General features: G+C 43.3%; 1 protein-coding gene across 1 annotated transcript; it reads right to left on the bottom strand.

The window, feature by feature from the left end:
* Nucleotides 1-528: 528 nt before the first annotated feature.
* Nucleotides 529-17,399, bottom strand: sltm (SAFB-like, transcription modulator; the record flags this gene model as incomplete). Its single annotated transcript, XM_080730576.1, has 20 exons — nucleotides 529-1,027; nucleotides 1,442-1,629; nucleotides 1,898-2,042; nucleotides 2,524-2,832; nucleotides 3,153-3,326; nucleotides 3,804-3,928; nucleotides 4,302-4,482; nucleotides 5,710-5,867; nucleotides 5,975-6,034; nucleotides 6,178-6,299; nucleotides 6,852-7,015; nucleotides 7,106-7,218; nucleotides 7,837-7,986; nucleotides 8,164-8,273; nucleotides 9,680-9,723; nucleotides 10,323-11,325; nucleotides 12,278-12,305; nucleotides 13,701-13,759; nucleotides 13,876-13,963; nucleotides 17,265-17,399. 20 exons carry the CDS (start codon nucleotides 17,397-17,399, stop codon nucleotides 919-921), a joined length of 3,465 nt encoding a protein of 1,154 aa, XP_080586702.1. The 3' UTR covers nucleotides 529-918.
* Between the last annotated feature and the right edge of the window lie 2,657 nt (nucleotides 17,400-20,056).

Here is a 20,056-nt window from a genome sequence, read left to right as displayed (position 1 = left end):
GCTGAACAGGAAAATGCGAACATGTACAGGCAATATTCCATAAGGCTACCATCAGAATCAGATGTCACATCAAGTGAGTGTTTTTTTTCCTTCCCGTGTGCACTTTTGAGAGCATTTGTGTACACGCACCATAATTTGTGCTTTAAAAGACAGGACAACACATTTCCTACAGTAGATGAGAAAGGAACAAAAAAACAAACCAAAGGAAAAAGAACATAAAAACCTATAAAATACTTTACATTAAAAATGTACTCTTGAACGGGGTCCCTCAGGGCTCTATACAAAGTCCACTTCCTTTCTCCTCCCGCAACAAATATCTTGCCCAAAGTTTGTCAATGTAAAAGCTGATGCAATCCGCAATGCATTTCGCTAATGCTAGCGGTTGGTGTGGTTATGAAGCTTACTGCCCAACAGAGCCTTACACACCATATGCAATGTTCATTGAAGATAGACATTCTACCATCATTCCTTCCATCATCATGGAGGGGATGAAAATGCACATATTAAAAAAAGAACAAACCAGGAAACTGTAGTGACATCATTTATCTTCAGAAGAATATGACGTGAAATAAGTTGATACACTAAACTACTACACAAGCTGTTCAGTTACAGAAGAACCATATGTGTCACTCACTTCACATGAAAACATGTTACAAATATCCAACGCTGTACAATATCTTCCTATGTTTACATAAAATGCATGTGCACAGGGTTGTTAAATGGTCAACAGCACAACTGGAAAACCCTACACTGAGGGAAACACTACAGTATAAAATAAAAAAAATTATAACATTTTACAATAGCATCCTCATGGCGAGAAGAAATCTGTAAAATGGTTAAAACTAGAAAAAACAAGAAAAGTTCGAGAGGTTCTTGGTGTCGTCTGAAAACGAATAGCTCTATTGAATCGCGGTGGGGTTAGAAGCGTCGCGGCGCTCCTTTGAAGGGCTTGAATCCTCCTACGTTGCCACCACTAGACATGGAGTTCGTGATCTGTACAATTCGGTTCATGCCTGACGAAGAATGGCTGAAGAAAAGAAAAAGAAAGAAAACAATTACAACCTGTAAGGTGACTGAGGATTTCTGAAAGCAAGAGTTTCAAATTATATTGTTTTTTTTTTAAATAACTTTCAACCTGACATCCACATTTTGAGCACGTCATTGCCGCCAAAAATATCTAATCTACAAGGTTCTAACTCAAGCTTGTAGATGGGCTATTATCGCAATTTGTTGTCCGAATAAGTATATAAGTCTTAACCACTTAAACCGTGTATAGTTCATTGGCCGTGGACCCCCAGGGGTCTATACTTTGTCCCCATCACTCTCCAAAAATAGCCCACAAGCTCTCAACACGCCACTAACTCTTGATGAGCAGTCTTTGCCCACTGTGACATGCCCAGAACATGGACGCTAGGGTTCATGTGGTTTATAGGTACAATACCTTGCGTGTGGAGCCATCATGCTGCCCCTGTTGTCTCCCATGCTGCCTCTGTTGTCTGCCATCCTGCGGTTGTCAGGAAAGCCCCCGCCACCCTGGGAGCCTGCTCCAGTGTGCCACTCCTTCCTCGGGCCCTGGCCCTGCTCTCTGCCGTGGCGCTCCACCACCACTTGCCGGCCAGAACCAAACGCCTGGGGAGAGACGTATACATTAGATCAGTGGTTCTCAAACTTTTACATTTCAAGATCTTCTCTCAACTCTGACAGTGTACAAATGGAACCAAATGGACCCGTCAGACCCACCTAAAAGAACCTAGAGTCCCTGGAATCCACTTTGAGAACCACTGCATTAGATACACTTGTGAATCAAGGTCAATTAGCAGTAACTACAAAGCTATAATGAACGGTAGAGCTGCCGAAACAGGTCATATTTATTAAATCATTTAAAATGTATGCAGACCTGGTCTCCCATCACCATGGGCCTTCCTCCATCTCGATCGCCGAAGCTGTTGTTTCTCCCACGGTTGGCTGTGGTGTTGCCTCTCATCGCAGGGACCGGGCCGTCTCTGCCTGAGCGCTCTGGTCGCATGTTACGTACAGGTCCACTGTCCAAACAAAAACACCACAAGTAGCGGGTTAAAGGAAAAACATAATACTAATAAGAACAAACAAACACGCCCTCACATTCATCCTGACTTGGGGATCGACACTGACATTGGTTGAGTGTGGGTTGGTACCTTCCAGATCCACATAATAAAATGTCCCCTTTCAACTTAAGTATTTATTTTTTTCCCCTTTTTTCACATCATCTCCATATCGTTGCAGTCCGGCACAAACTACATATCTCCATATTCTACAGGTATGGTTCCTCACTAATGCTCACTTATTTCTGTCCAATGTAACTTTGTGTCTCAAGGTGGACTGTGGGATTGTTGGATAATGTGCTTCTGCTTACTGATAATGTCACTGGTAATTTCACACTTTGAACATTAGTGAGGACCAACTGTATGAAGATATGGTTGAAAAGGCTCGCGAGCAATAACCATGTTCAGTTTCCATCTCTGAAAATTCTATGAATATCAATACCGCATGTCCCCCTTGTTGGCGTTCATGTTGCCTTCGTTCTTCCATCCTCCGTGCCCCGTGTCTCTGGGAGAGCGGGCGTGGGACATGCCGGGCATGGCTGCTCTGGCTCCCACCGGGCGCTCAGGCATGGGCACGGGCCGCCTCTCGTCTCTGTCCCTGCGGTCGCTGTCAACCCGGGGGGGAGGAGGGGGCGCCTCTGTTCGGCGGACCGCGTCGAAGCTCTTGGGGTAGCGCTCGAACCCGGGGCCGTCTCTGTGGGGAGCGGGGCGACTCTTCTTTGCTTCTGGCTCGCCGTCGAACCGGTTGCGTCTGGACAGAGGAGGGGTTAAAATGGTCAGACATGGGGAGAGCATTCAGTTTGGTTAGGTTTGTGTAATACTTGATATTAGAAGAGTTAGAATAGCGGAGGTCATAGTAGATCAGTATGTGACAAAGTTGCTGCTGACACAAGTTGTTGCTCAGGCAGAAACCTCGTATCTGCATATTTTGTAATTTATTTGTAAATTAATGCCCTGCTTAATCATACAGCGTCACACAAAAGTACAAAAAATATTTTAGCATTTTTTTTATTTGAATCCTGAAAAGTATGTTTTGGAGATAAGAGGATTCCAACCGACAGACAATATTACCTATCATAGGTGTTGGGCTGCTCAGCAGGGGTCTCTGGGAAGCGTCCCCTTTCTCGCGGTGTGAAGTTGGTGAAACGGTTTTGCTGGCGATTGTAGTCAGAGCCTTGGTTGAGGCGCACGTCAGAGTCTGGTTGTAGCTTCTTGTTGCCATTCCAGTAGGTATCATCCCTCCGGCTGAAACATTGAATACACAAGTAGAGAAGCTTGTTTGATCAGCTAAATTGTAAATACCAGTTTAGACGGACATCTCAACATCTGTCTGAACGTTTTAATATCCAATGGTCTTGAACTAATAGCACTTCAACTTTACAATTTTCACTGAGAAATGCCCTGATCCCCGGATAATTATGCTGAATGACACCATTAAGAAATAGACTTCTTTCTGTTTGGCAAATGTGTCTTCAATCATGCACGCAATGTTAGAAAGAGTTACTTAAAATATGGGTTTAAGAGTTCAGAATGGTCATCTGGACAGAAAGTGTCCTGTAAATAGTTAAACTAAAGCCTTATTTATCCTTGCGAGCTTGTACATGATATTTTTCGTATAAGACACAAACCAAGTATAAATCACGTATTTTACAGCACAAAAGTTAAATTGTTAAGTCATGGTTATTGCTTGAGTGTGGACAATGGCAGATAAACTGTACATACCCATGTTCAACATCACGGCCTCTTTTGAGGTTGTTTCTCTTTTCCTGATCGTAACGGAGCTGCTCTTGTTGCCTCCTCAGCTCCTCACGTTCCCGGGCCAGTCGCTCTGCCTCCTTGCGCCGCTCCTGGACATAGAGGTTTATATTAACACCACACGCTCCTGGACATAGAGGTTATATTAACACCACACACTCAAACACCAAGACAATCAAACAAGGTGATGGTGAAATGAACCAAACACTGTCCGTGCATCCATGAATCAATAGTATCAGAAGGATTTGGCATGCTGGCTATCGTTTTCTTATTGTGAATCTTCGTGAGCCGTGGACCCGGTAAACGGCATTATACAGACTGTGTGCTTGTTTATTTTTTATTTTTTACTGTGCGCATTGGAACAGCAACTGCCAATTACTAACACTGATCTTAGTGCTGCATCGCACCAAAGATCTCCTGTGATTGGAGGAAGCCTTGAACACGCCTGAGGGATTTAACTCATACCTGCTCTATGCGGAGCCTCTCTCTTTCAAGCCTCTCTCTCTCCATGCGCTCCCGCTCCAGTTTCTGCCTCTCCATCTCCAGCCTCTGGCGTTCCCGGAGCAGGTTCTCCCTCTCCTCGCGCTCCCGCATCAAGCGCATACCCTCCCGCTCCCGACGTTCCTGCTCTGCAATCTCACGCCGCCTGAGGGGACAGGTGACATTCATAATTCACTAAGAAACTGCATTTGCCTCGTTGAGTCTAGCCGGAAGCAAACTTTTCCATGCCATGGGCCCCACATCGCAAAACATGTCCAAAGTTGAGACGCGAGATTAAAATATTTACACAAAAATCTTAGAAAACCTGTTGTCATGATGTAAATCTCACAGCCTCTTATTAGGCCGTGTCCCAATATGAGATTTGTGAAAAGGTGTGAAAGGAGCCCCCACTCACTAGCCTTGCGTTTCATAAACAATTAGCGCAATATGTAGAATTATGATGTTTTGGTATAGCCACACAAACCAACCAGTTGAAGAAATTGCAGATTGATGCTAAATTCGGCCATACCTGCACTGACAAAGAATAGCAATTTTGTATTTTAAAACAACATGCCAGACGCCAGAGATCTTTGCTTTTATGAAATATCCGAGATTAGGATTTTCTGGGAGATGAAATATCTGAGATAAGGATTTACTGGGAGATGAAACCACTTGTGTGATCAGTTTGACAAATCAGCATGCTGACTTCTATGGAATCTACATGACTGAAATCACTAATCAGTCGTGATTGAGAACTTTAACCCACTTAGGCCTGAACACATTATGACGCAATATGTTATGCTTTAACTATTGAAAAATAGCAGATATACAAGCTCACAGCACGGCACCGAGTGCTGCGCTGCGAGCTTGGAGATCTGCTATTTTTGAAAAATCGTGAAAATTAGAATTTTGACCCGATTCTATAAGTGTCTTTTGAATCCTTCTAAGATTTTTGGAAAAAACCTATGTTTCTATGTCAGCAATCTGGCCAGCCATCGTCAAAGAAAAGGTCCTTTTCACTTAACTGGAGCTCAGTTAGTCTGTTCTTGAGAGACTACTGTGTCAGTGGTGCTCAAATCTTTTCATGTGAAGGACCCCCAAAATGATATTTATTTGGCCACGGACCCCCATTTCAAAATATCTAGTTCCAGGGACCCCCCAGAAGCAACATTTGAGTTACAGACGTTCGCTTTGAAAATACATATATTCAAAGATTTGCACACATCTTCACGACTTTTTCAAAAATAGCAGATCTACAAGCTCGCAGCGCGGCACTCGGTGCCGCGCTGTGAGCTTGTATATCTGCTATTTTTCACTGGTTAAAGCAGTCAATAAGTCTAGGCCTAAATGGGTTAATCCATGGGGTGTTCATGTATCAAGTCAGTAAGAATACCTGCGCAATTCCACAGCTCTACGGACGCGCTCAAGGCGAGCCGTTCGCTCAAGCTGCCGCTGCTCCTTCATCTTGTCAAAGGGAAGAATATCGTTGTTGTTGTTATTGTTGTTGGGTCCCTTGTTGAAAAAAGGTCTCTTCTCTCTGATCATCTCCACCTGATGAAACACAAACTCTTTTTAGGGTGGAGCACAGATAAAGAGACAACACAAGAATGTATTTTTGTTTTACCATGAGGATTTTTTTAGTATGAGGAGTTTCTGACCTCTTCAGGGGGAATCAACCATCTCGGTCTTCGCTGCATATTCATATTGGGGAAACCAGGCTGGCAAAAAAAATATACAGAATCTTTGTTAGCGATCTTCATCTAATGACAGAAAATCTGAGTATACTTTATGTAAATTATAAAACAAATACAATCACAGACAAAAGGTAGAAAAGGGGAAAACAAGGCAGGTTGAATATTACCTGTTGTCTGTTGTCAAATTGTCTTTGTCCCCATCTGTAAGGCTGTTGTCTCATTTTGTTGAAGTGAGTTCCTTTGTAACCTTTGCTATGGAATGGCATTATCTTCGCTGGGCTCTTTGTTCCTGTACAGAGGGATGTTAAAAGTGTTAATGTTTGTCTTCTCTGAACCCCATAACTGCTTACACTTCGTTAGATACTTACAGGGGTTCAAGAAAAGAAAAAATCCCAAGACGGAAATTTATTTTGCCATGGCTACATCCCCCCACTCCCTTTATTCTTCTTTTTAGCAAATCTGCATAGGGACTCCTCAGGACGGAAATCCATCCCCAGGACGGAGAACTTTAACCCCTGTACTTAACACACGCTGGTGTCATGCACCGAAAATAGACAATTTACAAGTTCACAATGCTCGACACGTTATGAACTTGTAGATCGGCTATTTTCCTATTGACCCTTTATCAGACCACGTCACACTGACACCGCGAAGGCATGCGTGATGTGCGCAGGCAGGTTGCAATTCTGATTGATTGAGCAGTTGAAAATGAATTCAAAAGGGTAAAGGTCCTCTTGTATCTCAACATTAGTAAACCAATTGATTGGTCCGATTAGGATGCCAAGGTTAATATGGTTAATCTAAACATGATAAATTAAAAAAGAAAAGGAGTGAAACATACGTCCGTGTTTTTTGTCGTCTTTCTTGGAAGAATCCTGACCAGATCCGGATGCTGTTGGCTCAGATTTTACCCCTTTAGATTCTGGTTTCTTAGATGTGTCCTTGTTGTCCTTTTCAGATGGCTTGTCTGATTTCTTCTCTTCTTTTTTGGAGGATGGCGGGGTTCTTCAAAAGCAAAAAATACATGAATAAAACTTAAAAGGGAATTCGTTTTCTCTCAATTAAAAACAATTAATCAATGTTTTCATCACTCACTTGCTGGCCGTCTTAACTCCGGTGCTAGCGCGCTTATTATCACTTGATTTACTGGAACTCTTGTCCTCCACTTCCTTCTTGGAGGGTTCTTTTTTGAATGGATCACTTTTAACCTAAAATGACAGTGCACATCCAAGACTGAATCACATCTTCAGACAAGGCACGATACTACAAAACCTTTTCCCCACCTAATGGGCAATTATGGTGAATGATGTCTAACTATTAAGAATAACTAATACCAATAGTCTCATCGTGCAGAAAGGTCAGATAGTGAGCTTGTATTTAACTCATTTACTGCGTATGACTAGTTTGACAAGTTATATTTTTGCGTCCGTTCTGCCTATGACAAGTATGACATGAATAAAGTCATAAATATGCTGTAAGTGCTATAACAATATAAAAATATCATTGCCGATCCGCCATGTTTTTTTTCGGAAGCGGAAGTCCCAGACCGGATCAAGGGTGCAGGCCAACCCACCCCCTGTATCCTGTCTCCGAGCACATTCACGTCAACGTTACACAACAACCACGTGGCACCCAAACAGTTTCGCTATGGAAAATGGACGGCTGTTTTTTGTTGTTTACCATGAGTGGATACTTGAGCGTACGCGATCAGTGAACCATCGCGCACGAGATGCACGCACGCGCCCACGTTGAAGGTAGGCAAAATCCTGGCGGTATGCAACATCAGAGGGGGTTAAAATTTAGCAGTAAATGAGTTAATAGCTCACCCGTTCAACATATATCTGCTGTCCGTGGAGCTCAGTGCGGTCCAGGTGGGAGATGCAGCGGGCTACCTCTGCGCTGGCAGACATCGTTACCAAGCCATAACACTTGCCACCAGGACTGCGAGCGTTTGTGACCACTTTGGCACTAAAAACCTGTTGGCAATAGAGCACAATAGTTACCAACCTTTGATGTACACGTCTTACACCAGTTGTTACAGTTATTTGTGTCTGCTAATGAAATGGTATAAAAAGAAAAAAAAAGGGGGGAAAAAATAAATAAATATATATATATATATATATATATATATAAATCCATACACACTACAGTACCTTTCCATATTTGCCAAAGAGGTTCTTCAGATCAGCCGCTTTGGTGTTTGATGAGAGGCCGCTCACCCATATGTTACGAGAAGAGCTGTTGCTGTTACTGCTGGCACCCCCTGAGAAATGTGGTTGTCATGACAGTACAATCAATAGATGTCTTGTGTCCCATAGCCAAAAGACCAGAGATCTAAATTCAATACGGACAAAAAATACCCCAAAGGATAGGGACTAAATTATTCATTTATTTATTAAAAGTACTGTAGGTGGAAACTAGAAAAAGGTCTCCGCCAGACCAGGTAGGTTATTGTGGGCCAGCAAGAAATATGTGAAGTGGCTTGTGCACAGCCAACATGGGGCGATTTGAAAAATTGGGGTTGAGGTTCTTTCTTGGCCTAGTGAGAATCTAAAGTAAAGTTTCATAGCATGTGTGGAAGATAACACATTGTGCATGGTGTGCAAAAAGGCCACCCCTGAAAACTGGAAGCCAATTGGAATAGGATATGAGAAATCTGACAAATGTGTCTTGATGACATGACTACAGCAATAATGTGTATTTGTCATCTTACTTTTGTCATCTTTAGTCATCTTACTCGCTATATTTTTCTTTTAAAGAAAAAAGAAAGAAAGAAGAAAGATTGTCAGACGTTACAAAAAGCGTTTACACATTGTGCGTTCCATGGGTCATCAAAATAAGGTAAAAACAATAAAAAACCCTGGAAGAGGCAGATAAATGAATGAATACCTGGCAGTGAATGTGTTAATATTGTCAAGTGGCCTATTTGCGGAGTTGCATAATGATCCAAGAAATCAAGCGAAAAATAAAAAAATGGTCCAAAAAAAATGAATCTATTCTAGCGCCACCGTGACACTATTTGAAAAATGTATGGTGGCATTAAAATGTATGGTGGCATTTCTTCCTTGGTCTATTGGGAATATGCATACCAAGTTTCACAGCAATCGGACGGTTGGTTCAAAACGGGCTACTCCTGCAAACTTTGTAAGTCAATATTAGCCAGAGGGAATATGAAAAATCGGAAAGATTTATTGATCGCATGACTATTAGGTAAAGTGTACGGATTTGTGTGATGTTTTGACAAAATATGTAGGAGTAATGCAAAGATCTGCCTCCTGGTGACGCCATCACAGGCCCGATGTGAGAAATTTGGCCTCCAAGCGGCGATTGGTCCAGTGGTGTCGGAAATTAGCTGTCCATACGTAAACATGGGCGGAAACACGGTAGAAAACAGTCTCGGTCACGCCTTTGGCCTGGCGAAGACAACAATTTGGAGACCCAAAAACAAGCTGCATTGTGGACATAAGACTTTAGGTATCAGGACTGGTTTTCTAAACTCTAAGTGTAGGTTTGTTAGTTCTTTTTTCTTCTTCACTGCTTTAGCACCTACACTGAACGTTTTTTCATCAGATGATTGGCAGGTGGAGATCTCTGATCATCTGGATAGGCGACACTAATGGGTGTAAAAAAGGGTTCTGCAGAAACCACAACATAACTAAATGCACTTACCTTTATCATCTTTTGCAGCTTTTCCATCTCTGTCTCTTGAAGAACTACAAGGCAGATGTTACAACAACAAACAGAAGAAATGAGTGCCAGTACATGACAACCTGTGTGGAAGCTAAGACAAACATCTTATGAAACAAGACATCACATTTGACACTTCAGAAGAAAAGAAAAAAATCCCCACAGGCAAGGCTTGAATTGGACAAATCTCTCAAAGGCTTCTGTCATTGCTTTCCACTGGTGAATGGATGGGTCAGGTTCTCAGCCAATTTATGAAATCTTCAGAAGTGAGACCAACTTCAGTGAATCTTTTCTGAACAAAAACAAAAAAAATCTGACATCACGCGTAGAGAGCGTAATGCTAATGCGCTTTTACAATGCCTTGCGCAGGAACTGGAAAAGGCAATAACACTTCTGGACAGGTGAGCGTATGTGAAAGATGCACCTTTCGTCTCCTGGTTAATGCCACAACTTTATCAACTTCAGAAAAATAAATTAAGGCAGTAAATGGCAGGATTAGGTACATCAACGAACATTTCCCTTAAGGAAAAAATAAAAAATAAAAAAATCTTGACGCTACCCACAATGCTGTGTTCTTAGTGAGCTGGAACTTGTAGTATCAAAGAACTGACATAGAAAGACAAACCTCTTTGCTTGACCTGACGGCCCAGTAGAGGAGGGGCCTTTCTTCGCACAATCCTTTTCTTTGTCTCCCGCTTCAGCTTTCTTCAAGGCCTCTCTGCTCTCCTTCTTCATGGGGTCAACCTTGGGTCCCTCATCTTTCTTACCATCTTTATGGTCATCTGCCTCTTCAGCCTTCGACTCATCCTCAGGACCCATCTCAGCAGAGGTCTCCGTCTCGTCAGCACCCTTGTCAGACTCTGGATCTGGAAGTTTCACATGTTTACCTGTTTCCAGGAGATCGTCGCCATCTACGTCTAGCGTGATGGCATCATCATTCGGGTTCGAGACGGATAGGTGATCGTCGTCAATTTCTTTAGAGGAATTCGCAGCGTCATCACCATCCATCTCGGACACTTCAGCCTCCACCTCTGGCTCGGTCTCCACCTCCTCCTCGTCCGGCTCGGCATCATCCGGCTCGGCATCATCTGGCTCAGCATCATCTGGCTCAGCATCATCTGGCTCAGCCTCTGCCTCCTCAGGCTCAGCCTCGTCTAGCTCAGCCTCTGCCTCGTCGTCTGGCTCAGCCACCATCTCTGGCTCAGCTTTTACTTCTGGTTCGGCCTCTGGCTCAGCCAGGACGTCTGGCTCAGCCTCCGCCTCTGGCTCAGCCTCCACCTCTGGCTCAGCCTCCACCTCTGGCTTAGCCTCGATGTCTGGCTCAGCCTCGATGTCTGGCTCAGCCTCGATGTCTGGCTCAGCCTCGATGTCTGGCTCAGCCTCCACCTCTGGCTCAGCCTGGTGGACGTCTGGCTCAGCCTCCACCTCAGCTTCTGGCTTGGCATCCACCTCAGGCTCAGCCTGGGGCTCAGGCTCAACCATAGGCTCAACCTTGGGCTCACCTGCCATCGCAGCTTCTGACTCCGGCTCAGCCTTAGCCGAGACCTCTGCCTGAGGCTCAGCAAGGCTGTCCCCACCGGGTGGAGGCTTAGAATTTTCGCGAGTACCTTCATCTGTATCAGTTACATCTGAGGGATTTAATAAAGATAAACATGGCAAAAAAACAAAAAAATGTACATGTGGTTTAGTTACTTGACCTAGAAAGTAGAATAGAAAGCAAATACATTAGTGGTCATCGAGGGCGTAGACACCACAGGAAGACACATTAACACACATTCTTCATTGATAACGGTGAGCCATTCAGGAATCTTCATTTGTAGTCAACACAACCCATATTGGTGAATTTACAACTCCAGGTAACTTCAAAAAGGCCCTGAATTTCTTCAGTTCATCCAACAGTCAATTTCTTCCAACATGAAAAATGCATCAACAGTCATAATGGTCGGTCACATGGCACATCATAATATTCATGATAGTCTTCCACGTCTTCACTTCATCAACGTCTGCTCATCGGAAGTAGTCAATTTCGAGGCAATTCAAAAATCTTCTCATCTTCAGTGGAATCCACACTGCTGTATCCTGCTCAAGCAACAGTGTGAAAACGTGTCCCTTGTTCTCAGTGTGTCGTTGGCAAGTGTTCTCAGTGTGTCGTTGGCAAGTCTTTCTAGGCCGAGGTATGCATCTAGACTCCGTTATGAGTTCAGTACAGTCTTCTGTAGTTGTGGTACTGTGGTGGTGTGGGGTCAAGTACCATGAAGATGAACAATGATCGGTGCCTTCTTCGATGATTCATCTTTATTCTCAAGGCCTCTGTATCTTTAGAAAGTGTTCCAAAGAACAGTCCGAAAAAACATACGTCAAGTCCTCCTAAACCAGTGTAACCAGATGAACGAGAATGTGTTCTTTGCACACGACCACTTCTTGACGTAGGTGTGAGGGTGGCTGTGGCAAGCAGATGCATGTAATGCAATGTTCTATAAAGCATTGTTATAAGGAGGAGTTTCTTGTCTTCACAATAGATGTTTACCTGTTTCGAAAAAAGCTTGATGTTAAAGACTATTGATTTGACTACAAACATACCTTTTTCAGATTCATCCTCTTCTGTCTCCTGACGGGGGGAAAAAGAAAAGAAATGAAACCAACACATAGATCACACTATGCTGGACCAATAAACCTATCAAAGTCAAGTGCTCTCATCGTTAAATGTGAGCATCCAGAAAGCAGTCAACAAAATCATACGAGCAGCGTTTTCAGTACTAGCTATGGTACCATAGTTATGCTTGGAAGGAGTCAAGTGCCAAAAAAGAAAATCTACAAGCAAACACCTTGCGACGTGAATCGACTGTAGATTAGTTTATTTTTGGTAAACACTATGGAGCGAACACTCAATGACAAGTGTTTACAGCGGGGGCTGCTGATTTCACAAACAAATAAAAATAAGGATTTTAGTATTAATTTACTTGACATTAGCGTATGACTGTGTTTGAGGATGGATCTGAAAAAGTCAACGCACCATCAGGCGTCAGCAAATGAGAACAGTGTTACTCTGATTTAGCCTAGCTGAGCTAGACATCCCAGCCATGTTAAAACAAGGTAGGGATGATACTGCAGTTAGTTAGCTAGATGCATTAGTATCTAGGCTGGCCCCGGGCTAACTCTGATGGGCTGCTGCTTTACATTTTCCAGGGTAGATTATCAAGCCACTTCCCAGACCCCTCACCAGGGGTTTGATGATTTCAGTATTGTCATAGTCCTTATGAGTTTGCAGGCTTTAGCCCTCTCAATATTATGAGTGCAATATTACTTATGATGCTTTTAACAGTCAATGAAAATTGCATAATGCAAGAATTATTTACACATGGCAGTATACCAAAAAGACTATTTGTTTTTGGACGGTACATCATTTGCCTGCAGTATTTTTTCATCTTTTCTATCTACCCGTCACTTTTTTTCCACACAACGGTTTCATTTGTCACTGTCCAATGCACCTGCATGAAGTGGATGTGGGAATATTTTCTTAACTAAATTGTTAACAATAAAATGCTTTTGTTTGGATAGTAATGCCACTGTTAACTTGTTTATAGTGTATAGTTTTATAGTGCTAATTTGGCCTTATAGACACTATCTGGACTTTACGGCAGGATCAATATCAAGTATCTAAACTAGAGCACACACACCGTTAAAGCATTGCATGTTAAACTAAATTCGGACTAATGAACCTTCAGACTTATGGGCAGTCAATATAATAATCTCTAAAGTATAGCTTTGTTTATAGACATGATGCACTGTCTGCAGCCTAATGACTGTTATGGACAGACTGTCATCTACACCCAACTTAATTTTAATTATTTTTAGAACTCTGGTTGGCTCAGGCTTGAATGTCTAGGGCCTGCCTACATGATATGCTTGTTCAGATTTTAAACAGTACCTGACGACTTTATGCAAGAAAAGGCAGATTAAAAAGCAACTGGTTTGCTTAAGAACCAAGACACACTGCATTCACCTTGGTGGAAAGTGATTCTTCTTCCATTGTGTTCTCTGCATCCGAGTCCAATTTCTTCCCTGCAAAGTCAAATTATTAAAAAACTTCAGAAAGACAGCTAAGCCAAACTTCCACATGATAGAATGTATCCACATGATGATTCAAATGTAATCCTATCCAATGAAATGTTACTTACCTTTGGCTTTAGCATTTTTCCTAGTGGGTGTGTCGCCTGACAGTTGGATTTCAATGTTGTCAGGGTTACCGCCTTCATCCTCAACAGCCTAAGGAAGAATACATGAATAGTATTACATACTGTCTGAAACTAGGTATCCAGCTGTCGAAATGCGCCTAAGAACCTTATGCTTGCTTTATTCACCTAAGAGTTCTAATGAATGAAGCCTTAAAAAGGATAGTTAATCCCCAAAATGACTTTTTCTATCGATTACTCACCCCATGGAGATGTATATTTTTAGTTTTTGTCGCATTCATAGTAAGCAGGCTCTTTTGCCTCCATAGGGGAGGGGAGTGATTAGTCAAATCAATCATTGAGTTAATCATTAAGATCAACAGCCAGTTTGGGGGGGGGGGATTCCTGCAAACGAAATCAAAATAAGGCATAAAGCCTTTAAAAGTAGGGTGACCAGACGTTCCTGTTTGGCCGGGACAGTCCTGTTCTCAAGCTGCGTGTCCCCGTGTCCTGACAAATATCTCTAAAACACTAATATGTCCCGGTTTTCAACATTCACTACAAAATTGTCCCGGTTTTTGCCAGAATTCAAATAATAGTAGCCGTTTTCAGTGGTTGCATGCATAGACATTTAACACGTTCTTTTCATGTAAACATGCTCACCTAACCAATCAGAAAACATGAACAAATTCATTGCGTGTCTGAATTCAACGCTGAGGCTGTTTGTCAATCACTCACTGCCTGTATGCAACCCTGCGGTGCGCATGTGCATGTGAGCGTGCACGAACGGTTAGAAAATGGGCACGCACGTGCGCTTTAACGTGCACATTGCTTTGAGTGTCCTGGTTTTAGGCAAAAGTGGTTCGCGTCCCGTTTTGAGCGGCTGAAAATATGGTCACCCTATTTAAAAGGTTACGTAGTTGTGGTCCAAATAACCACACCAAGGTCAGGTGATGCTGACTGTATATCATCATTAGGTTCTGCTGAGGATTTCAAGTCAGCTGGAAACATGCTAAGAACTAATAAAAGGGGTTATGGCTCAAGGCTTGATCATTAAACAAACACATGAGCAAGTAACTGACTGTGGATTTTTATTCACAATAAATCCTCACTTTAAACATACCATTTAAAGGAGTAGTTCACCCCAAATATTATTAAACTCAAATCTCCATGGGGTGAGTAATCGATAGGGAGAAAAAAAGAACAAAAAGAAAAACAAAAAACAAAACAAAAATCGGGGTGAACTACGCCTTTAAGTATTGATTGTAATAATTGCTTGCTTTTCTTTATTTATATTTATAGTAAGTGTTAATGTATTTCACAGTTGCCTTTTATTTCATTTACTAAAGTGAACCAGGTATTGTCTGCAGACTCTGCACCATGTGAAGGAGTATCAAAGGATTTGTATGTACAGTAAGTAGGTTAATCCCACCACTAGTTAGAATGACTGTCTAGTACTAGGCCACTACAGCCTCATCATGTGTTATTGACAAATACAACAAACGTATACGCGTCGTACCACTGTGTCGCTTTCCAAAAAAGCGCATATTTGCAGCTGTTTGAACATTTGTACCATATTTAAAAATAAAAGAACACAAATGAACCATTCGTTTGTACTTCTTGTACCATGTTTAACAATAAAATGACAATGAACTAGAAGCAGTGCTCTTCCGAGCACAGGTCTCCACCAGGCCACACAAATCAGCATGTTATAGCGCCACCATGAGGCTGATTTAAAAAATGTGGGGCAGAGGTTCTGAATTAGCATCCAGGGAGTGTGTGTGCTCAGTTTGGCAGCGATCGGGCCAACGGCGCCGGAGATTAGCTGGTAACAACCAGGCCACACAAATCGGCCTGTTATAGCGCCACCATGAGGCTGATTTGAAAAATGTGGGGCAGAGGTTCTAGATTGGCATCCAGGGAGTGTGTGTGCTCAGTTTGGCAGCGATCGGGCCAACGGTGACTGAGATTAGCTGCTCACAAACTGCGAGGACGCACGGACGCACGCGCGCACGGACGGACAGACGGACGCACGGACGGACGGAGGGGAAACTAGAAGCAGTGCTCTTCCGAGCACAGGTCTCCACCAGGCCACACAAATCGGCCTGTTATAGCGCCACCATGAGGCTGATTTAAAAAATGTGGGGCAGAGGTTCTGAATTAGCATCCAGGGAGTGTGTGTGCTCAGTTTGGCAGCGATCGGGCCAACGGCGCCGGAGATTAGCTGGTAACAACCAGGCCACACAAATCGGCCTGTTATAGTGCCACCATGAGGCTGATTTGAAAAATGTGGGGCAGAGGTTCTAGATTGGCATCCAGGGAGTGTGTGTGCTCAGTTTGGCAGCGATCGGGCCAACGGTGACTGAGATTAGCTGCTCACAAACTGCGAGGACGCACGGACGCACGCACGCACGGACGGACGGACGGACAGACGGACGGAGGGGAAAACATACTCTCCCTCAGCCTTCGGCTGGTGGAGACAAACATACTCTCCCTCAGCCTTCGGCTGGTGGAGACAAACATACTCTCCCTCAGCCTTCGGCTGGTGGAGACAATTATTTATTTTAAGAGGAGGACCCTGGGGGGCTGCAGACCAGCTTGCCACAAAGCGGTGTCGAAAAACATGGCCGAAAAACAGCAAATCTACAAGCTCACAGCGTGTGGCGGACGCGAGTCGAGCTGTGAGCTTGTAAATCGGCTATGTATGTTTTAGGGCGCGACACCACCGTACGAAGATGGACAAAGCTGGCTTATAGCTTTAGCACAGTGGTTCCCAAAAGAGATAGGCGTTTGCCCGGAATCCAAATTACTGAAAAAAGCTGATCGTACAAGCACAAAAAAAAAAAAAATGTTTTCTAATTTTTTGAATTTCTTAAGATTTTTCTTTAATAACGAAATTATTTAGATAAATCATTGCATTTTTTTCATGAAAATCTAAACTTTTGGGGGAATGTTTTGAAATAATACTACTAATATTAAGAATTATAATAGTGATTAAAAACAATGTATGAAATAAGAAGGTTAAGGGACCCATTAAAGTGTGTCCGTGGCCCACAAATAGGTCACGAACCTGTGTTTGGGAACCAGTGGATTAAAATTTTCACCACCAGGAAATAGTCGGACCCTAGAATCAATGACAGGCCTTTCATTCAAGGAATCGATATTCAAAACGTCAATTTAAATGGAAACCAACAACGCAAATACGTAGTCATGCATGCATGCATGAAAAAATACATCGGTAAAAATGTAGTGATTTTGCGTTTAGTTAGTAAACAAGCCACAGTGCAACAGTCACTTCATGCTGATACCGAGCATTTAGCACAACAACCCCCGGTGCACAGTAGCCGAGGAGTAAATTCCATATTATTTAATATAGTATTGATAGTTATAACTACCTGCTTCAGTCTGGCAACGAGGACATTCTTTATGCCCGACGTGTCCAGGTTTCGACGCTTTAATTCAGATTTTAGGTCTATAACTCGTAAATCTGCTATTTTCTTGCCCTCCGCGGAAATGGCCCCCGACGCCATTTTACCTCTTGTTGTCTGTGTGTGGCTGTTTGTGCGCGCGCGCATGAATGCCTTCTTCTTGTTCAGTTGCTGCTTCTTCATCTGTTTCCTGCTGGTAGGTTATGCGCGTAAACCGCATACCACCGCCTACTGGCTAAAATAAATAATACATAAAACTATGCAGCACTGCTGCACTGCAGTGATCGTCAACCTTTTTAATTTCAACAAGGACCCCCTGTTTGATATGCATAGCATATTATTAGGCAGTGTTTTGGCGAGAGATTGAGAAACAAGCAAGCAGGTCAGGACTTGGACTTAGCTCTGGTCCATATAGGGAGAACTCCACTAACGCTATGGACCAGAGCTAGTCAGGACATCTATGAAAACAATTGCAAAAGAAGCGTCCAGGACAAAATAGATTGGCTATTTGAAAATAGCTTACACCTTGTGATCATTCTAGGAAAGGAACCCAATCATAGGCTACTGTCAAATCCTCAGTGTTTATTTAAGTGTGCACAAATGGAATCAAATTTAGGCACTGTTTCAGCCATAGAGTTATAGGTTTCAGCATGTGGCTGTTACCATGGCGGGGACACATGCGCAGTACAGGCGGTGGTATCAGTGATGTCAGTTATCTCCAAATTTGGGCATCACGTCACGACAAGTCACGTTACGCCACACTTTTGGCCCTACTCTTATCTCTGCCACCGTTGCCCCTATCTTGTCCCTCCATCCGTTTGTCAGTACTCAGTATGTCCGTCACGTCACGTCACGTCACACTTTTGGCCCTACTCTTATCTCTGCCACCGTTGCCCCTATCAATGCCAAAAGCCAATTTGTGTGTGCAAATCAACTTTGCACACACACTCCTTGGCTGGCAAACCACAACCTCCAGGCCTGATTTCTCACATGGCCCTCTTCTAGTGCCACCATGAGGCAGATTCTTGCAAAACACATTTTTGGACACTGCTACTACAGATTTTGCCCTAAAATCACGCAAAGCGGTACACCGTATCTCTAGTCTAAAGTCATGTCATCAACATGGATCTGTACCATTTCCCATATTCCCTCCTAATTGGCTACGATTGCCTTCTAAAGTTTGTGTATGTGACCGCGACCTGACGGTTATCTCCCGATTAGGGAGTCTTACTGGTGTTAATGTAATTAATTGGAACAGTGTTCGGCAGCCTTATCATTGGCTATGCTAGGAACCCATCTCTGAAGCAGCAGCTTTTCTCTTATGCCATCCTAATTTGCCCTGTCTGAAGCCATGGGTCTATTCTGTTTGATGGTGGCTTTCCTTATCCTGTTCGCTATGTAAAGCTCTCATCATATAGATGTGACTACATATTTTCCAGTGAGGGACCTTGCTTATTGTAAATCTCGCTCTGGATTAAGAACTCTGCTAAATGCTTAAATTGTAAATTGTAATTGATCTTCCATGAACAGCGTTTGCACTAGAATTGTTTCAGCTGAAAAGCAGCATCGGATATCGTCCATAAGAACCCTAATTAACACTCACATACGAAAGGAAAGGGTGTTTGTTCAAATCAATAATACAGATATGATGCAATTCCTGTTGCACCTGTTGTCATAGTAACCATTGCACCTATTAGGGGCCTGTCTATGATGGCCCCTTTCATGATGCCATATTGATGACATCATGGATTTCCCTATATGAGCATAAAAGGGTTAAATAGTGGCACAATGTAACACTGTTTGAAAATGAATCCATCAAAGTTAATAGCTACCAGAAACACTGGTAAAATAAAGCCGTCAGGGCATCCTCCCTTTGGAGGCTTCATACCTCTGGGGGCGAAAGGCTATGGTGAAATGACCATAGCACCTTCGGCTCTGCAGCCCACAACATCCAGACATCCCTATACTGCCAAACCACCTGGAGGGCATCCTCCCTCGGGGGATTTCATAGCTCTCGGGTCAAAAAGTCAAGGTGGAAAGTCCAAAGCATCTTCTGTTATACCTGCGGGCTTAACAGCTGCCGGCCAAAGAAATATTTATTCCCCTCTCCTATATTCTTCGGGCATATCCAGCCTAGCCAAGCACCCCAAGATATCCCCTTCAACTCAGATGAAGACACCTGTTGGTCTACTGAAACCAACACCCGTAGGCTTAACAGCTAACAACCGTAAAAGAACTACTCACTCTTTCCAATCTTCTGTGTTAAACACCCTAGCCAAACGCCCCAAATTATCCTCCATACCTCTGGGGATAACCCCGGACCAGCTCACAAATGCTACAGCTTCTTCGTACAAGAGGGGGATAATATTGCCCTCCATTAAAAAGCTATCAGTGGTTCCTATTGAAGGTCCCCCAGCAGTGTTGCAGACTGACCTAGTCCAGTCCAGTGAGGGATCATTGGATGTTCTCTCTGTCCAGGTCCTGTGTGGACTCCTCTGCGGTGCAGTGGAAGTTGAAGTTCAGGATGAAGCAGAGAACCAAGAGCAGAGAGCCAAGAATAGCCAAAGGCAAGAAAAGCAAAGGCAGCTTCTCAATATGTTGTTGGGCCCTAAGGCTGACAAACAGACGACATGTAAAGTGTTGGACTACTTCCTACAGAGACTCAGCTACTCTCAGGTGGCATCAAGAACCCTAGCCATGAAGATTTTGTCTTTGGTGCTGACGGAGGGAAGGCTGAGAGATGGAGAACATCAGCGGGA

Source organism: Nannobrachium achirus, assembly GCF_963921795.1.
Source record: "Nannobrachium achirus genome assembly, chromosome: 7".
Classification (NCBI taxonomy): domain Eukaryota; kingdom Metazoa; phylum Chordata; class Actinopteri; order Myctophiformes; family Myctophidae; genus Nannobrachium; species Nannobrachium achirus.
The sequence above is the reverse complement of the archived record's forward strand: the minus strand, read 5'-3'. Positions and strand labels throughout refer to the sequence as shown.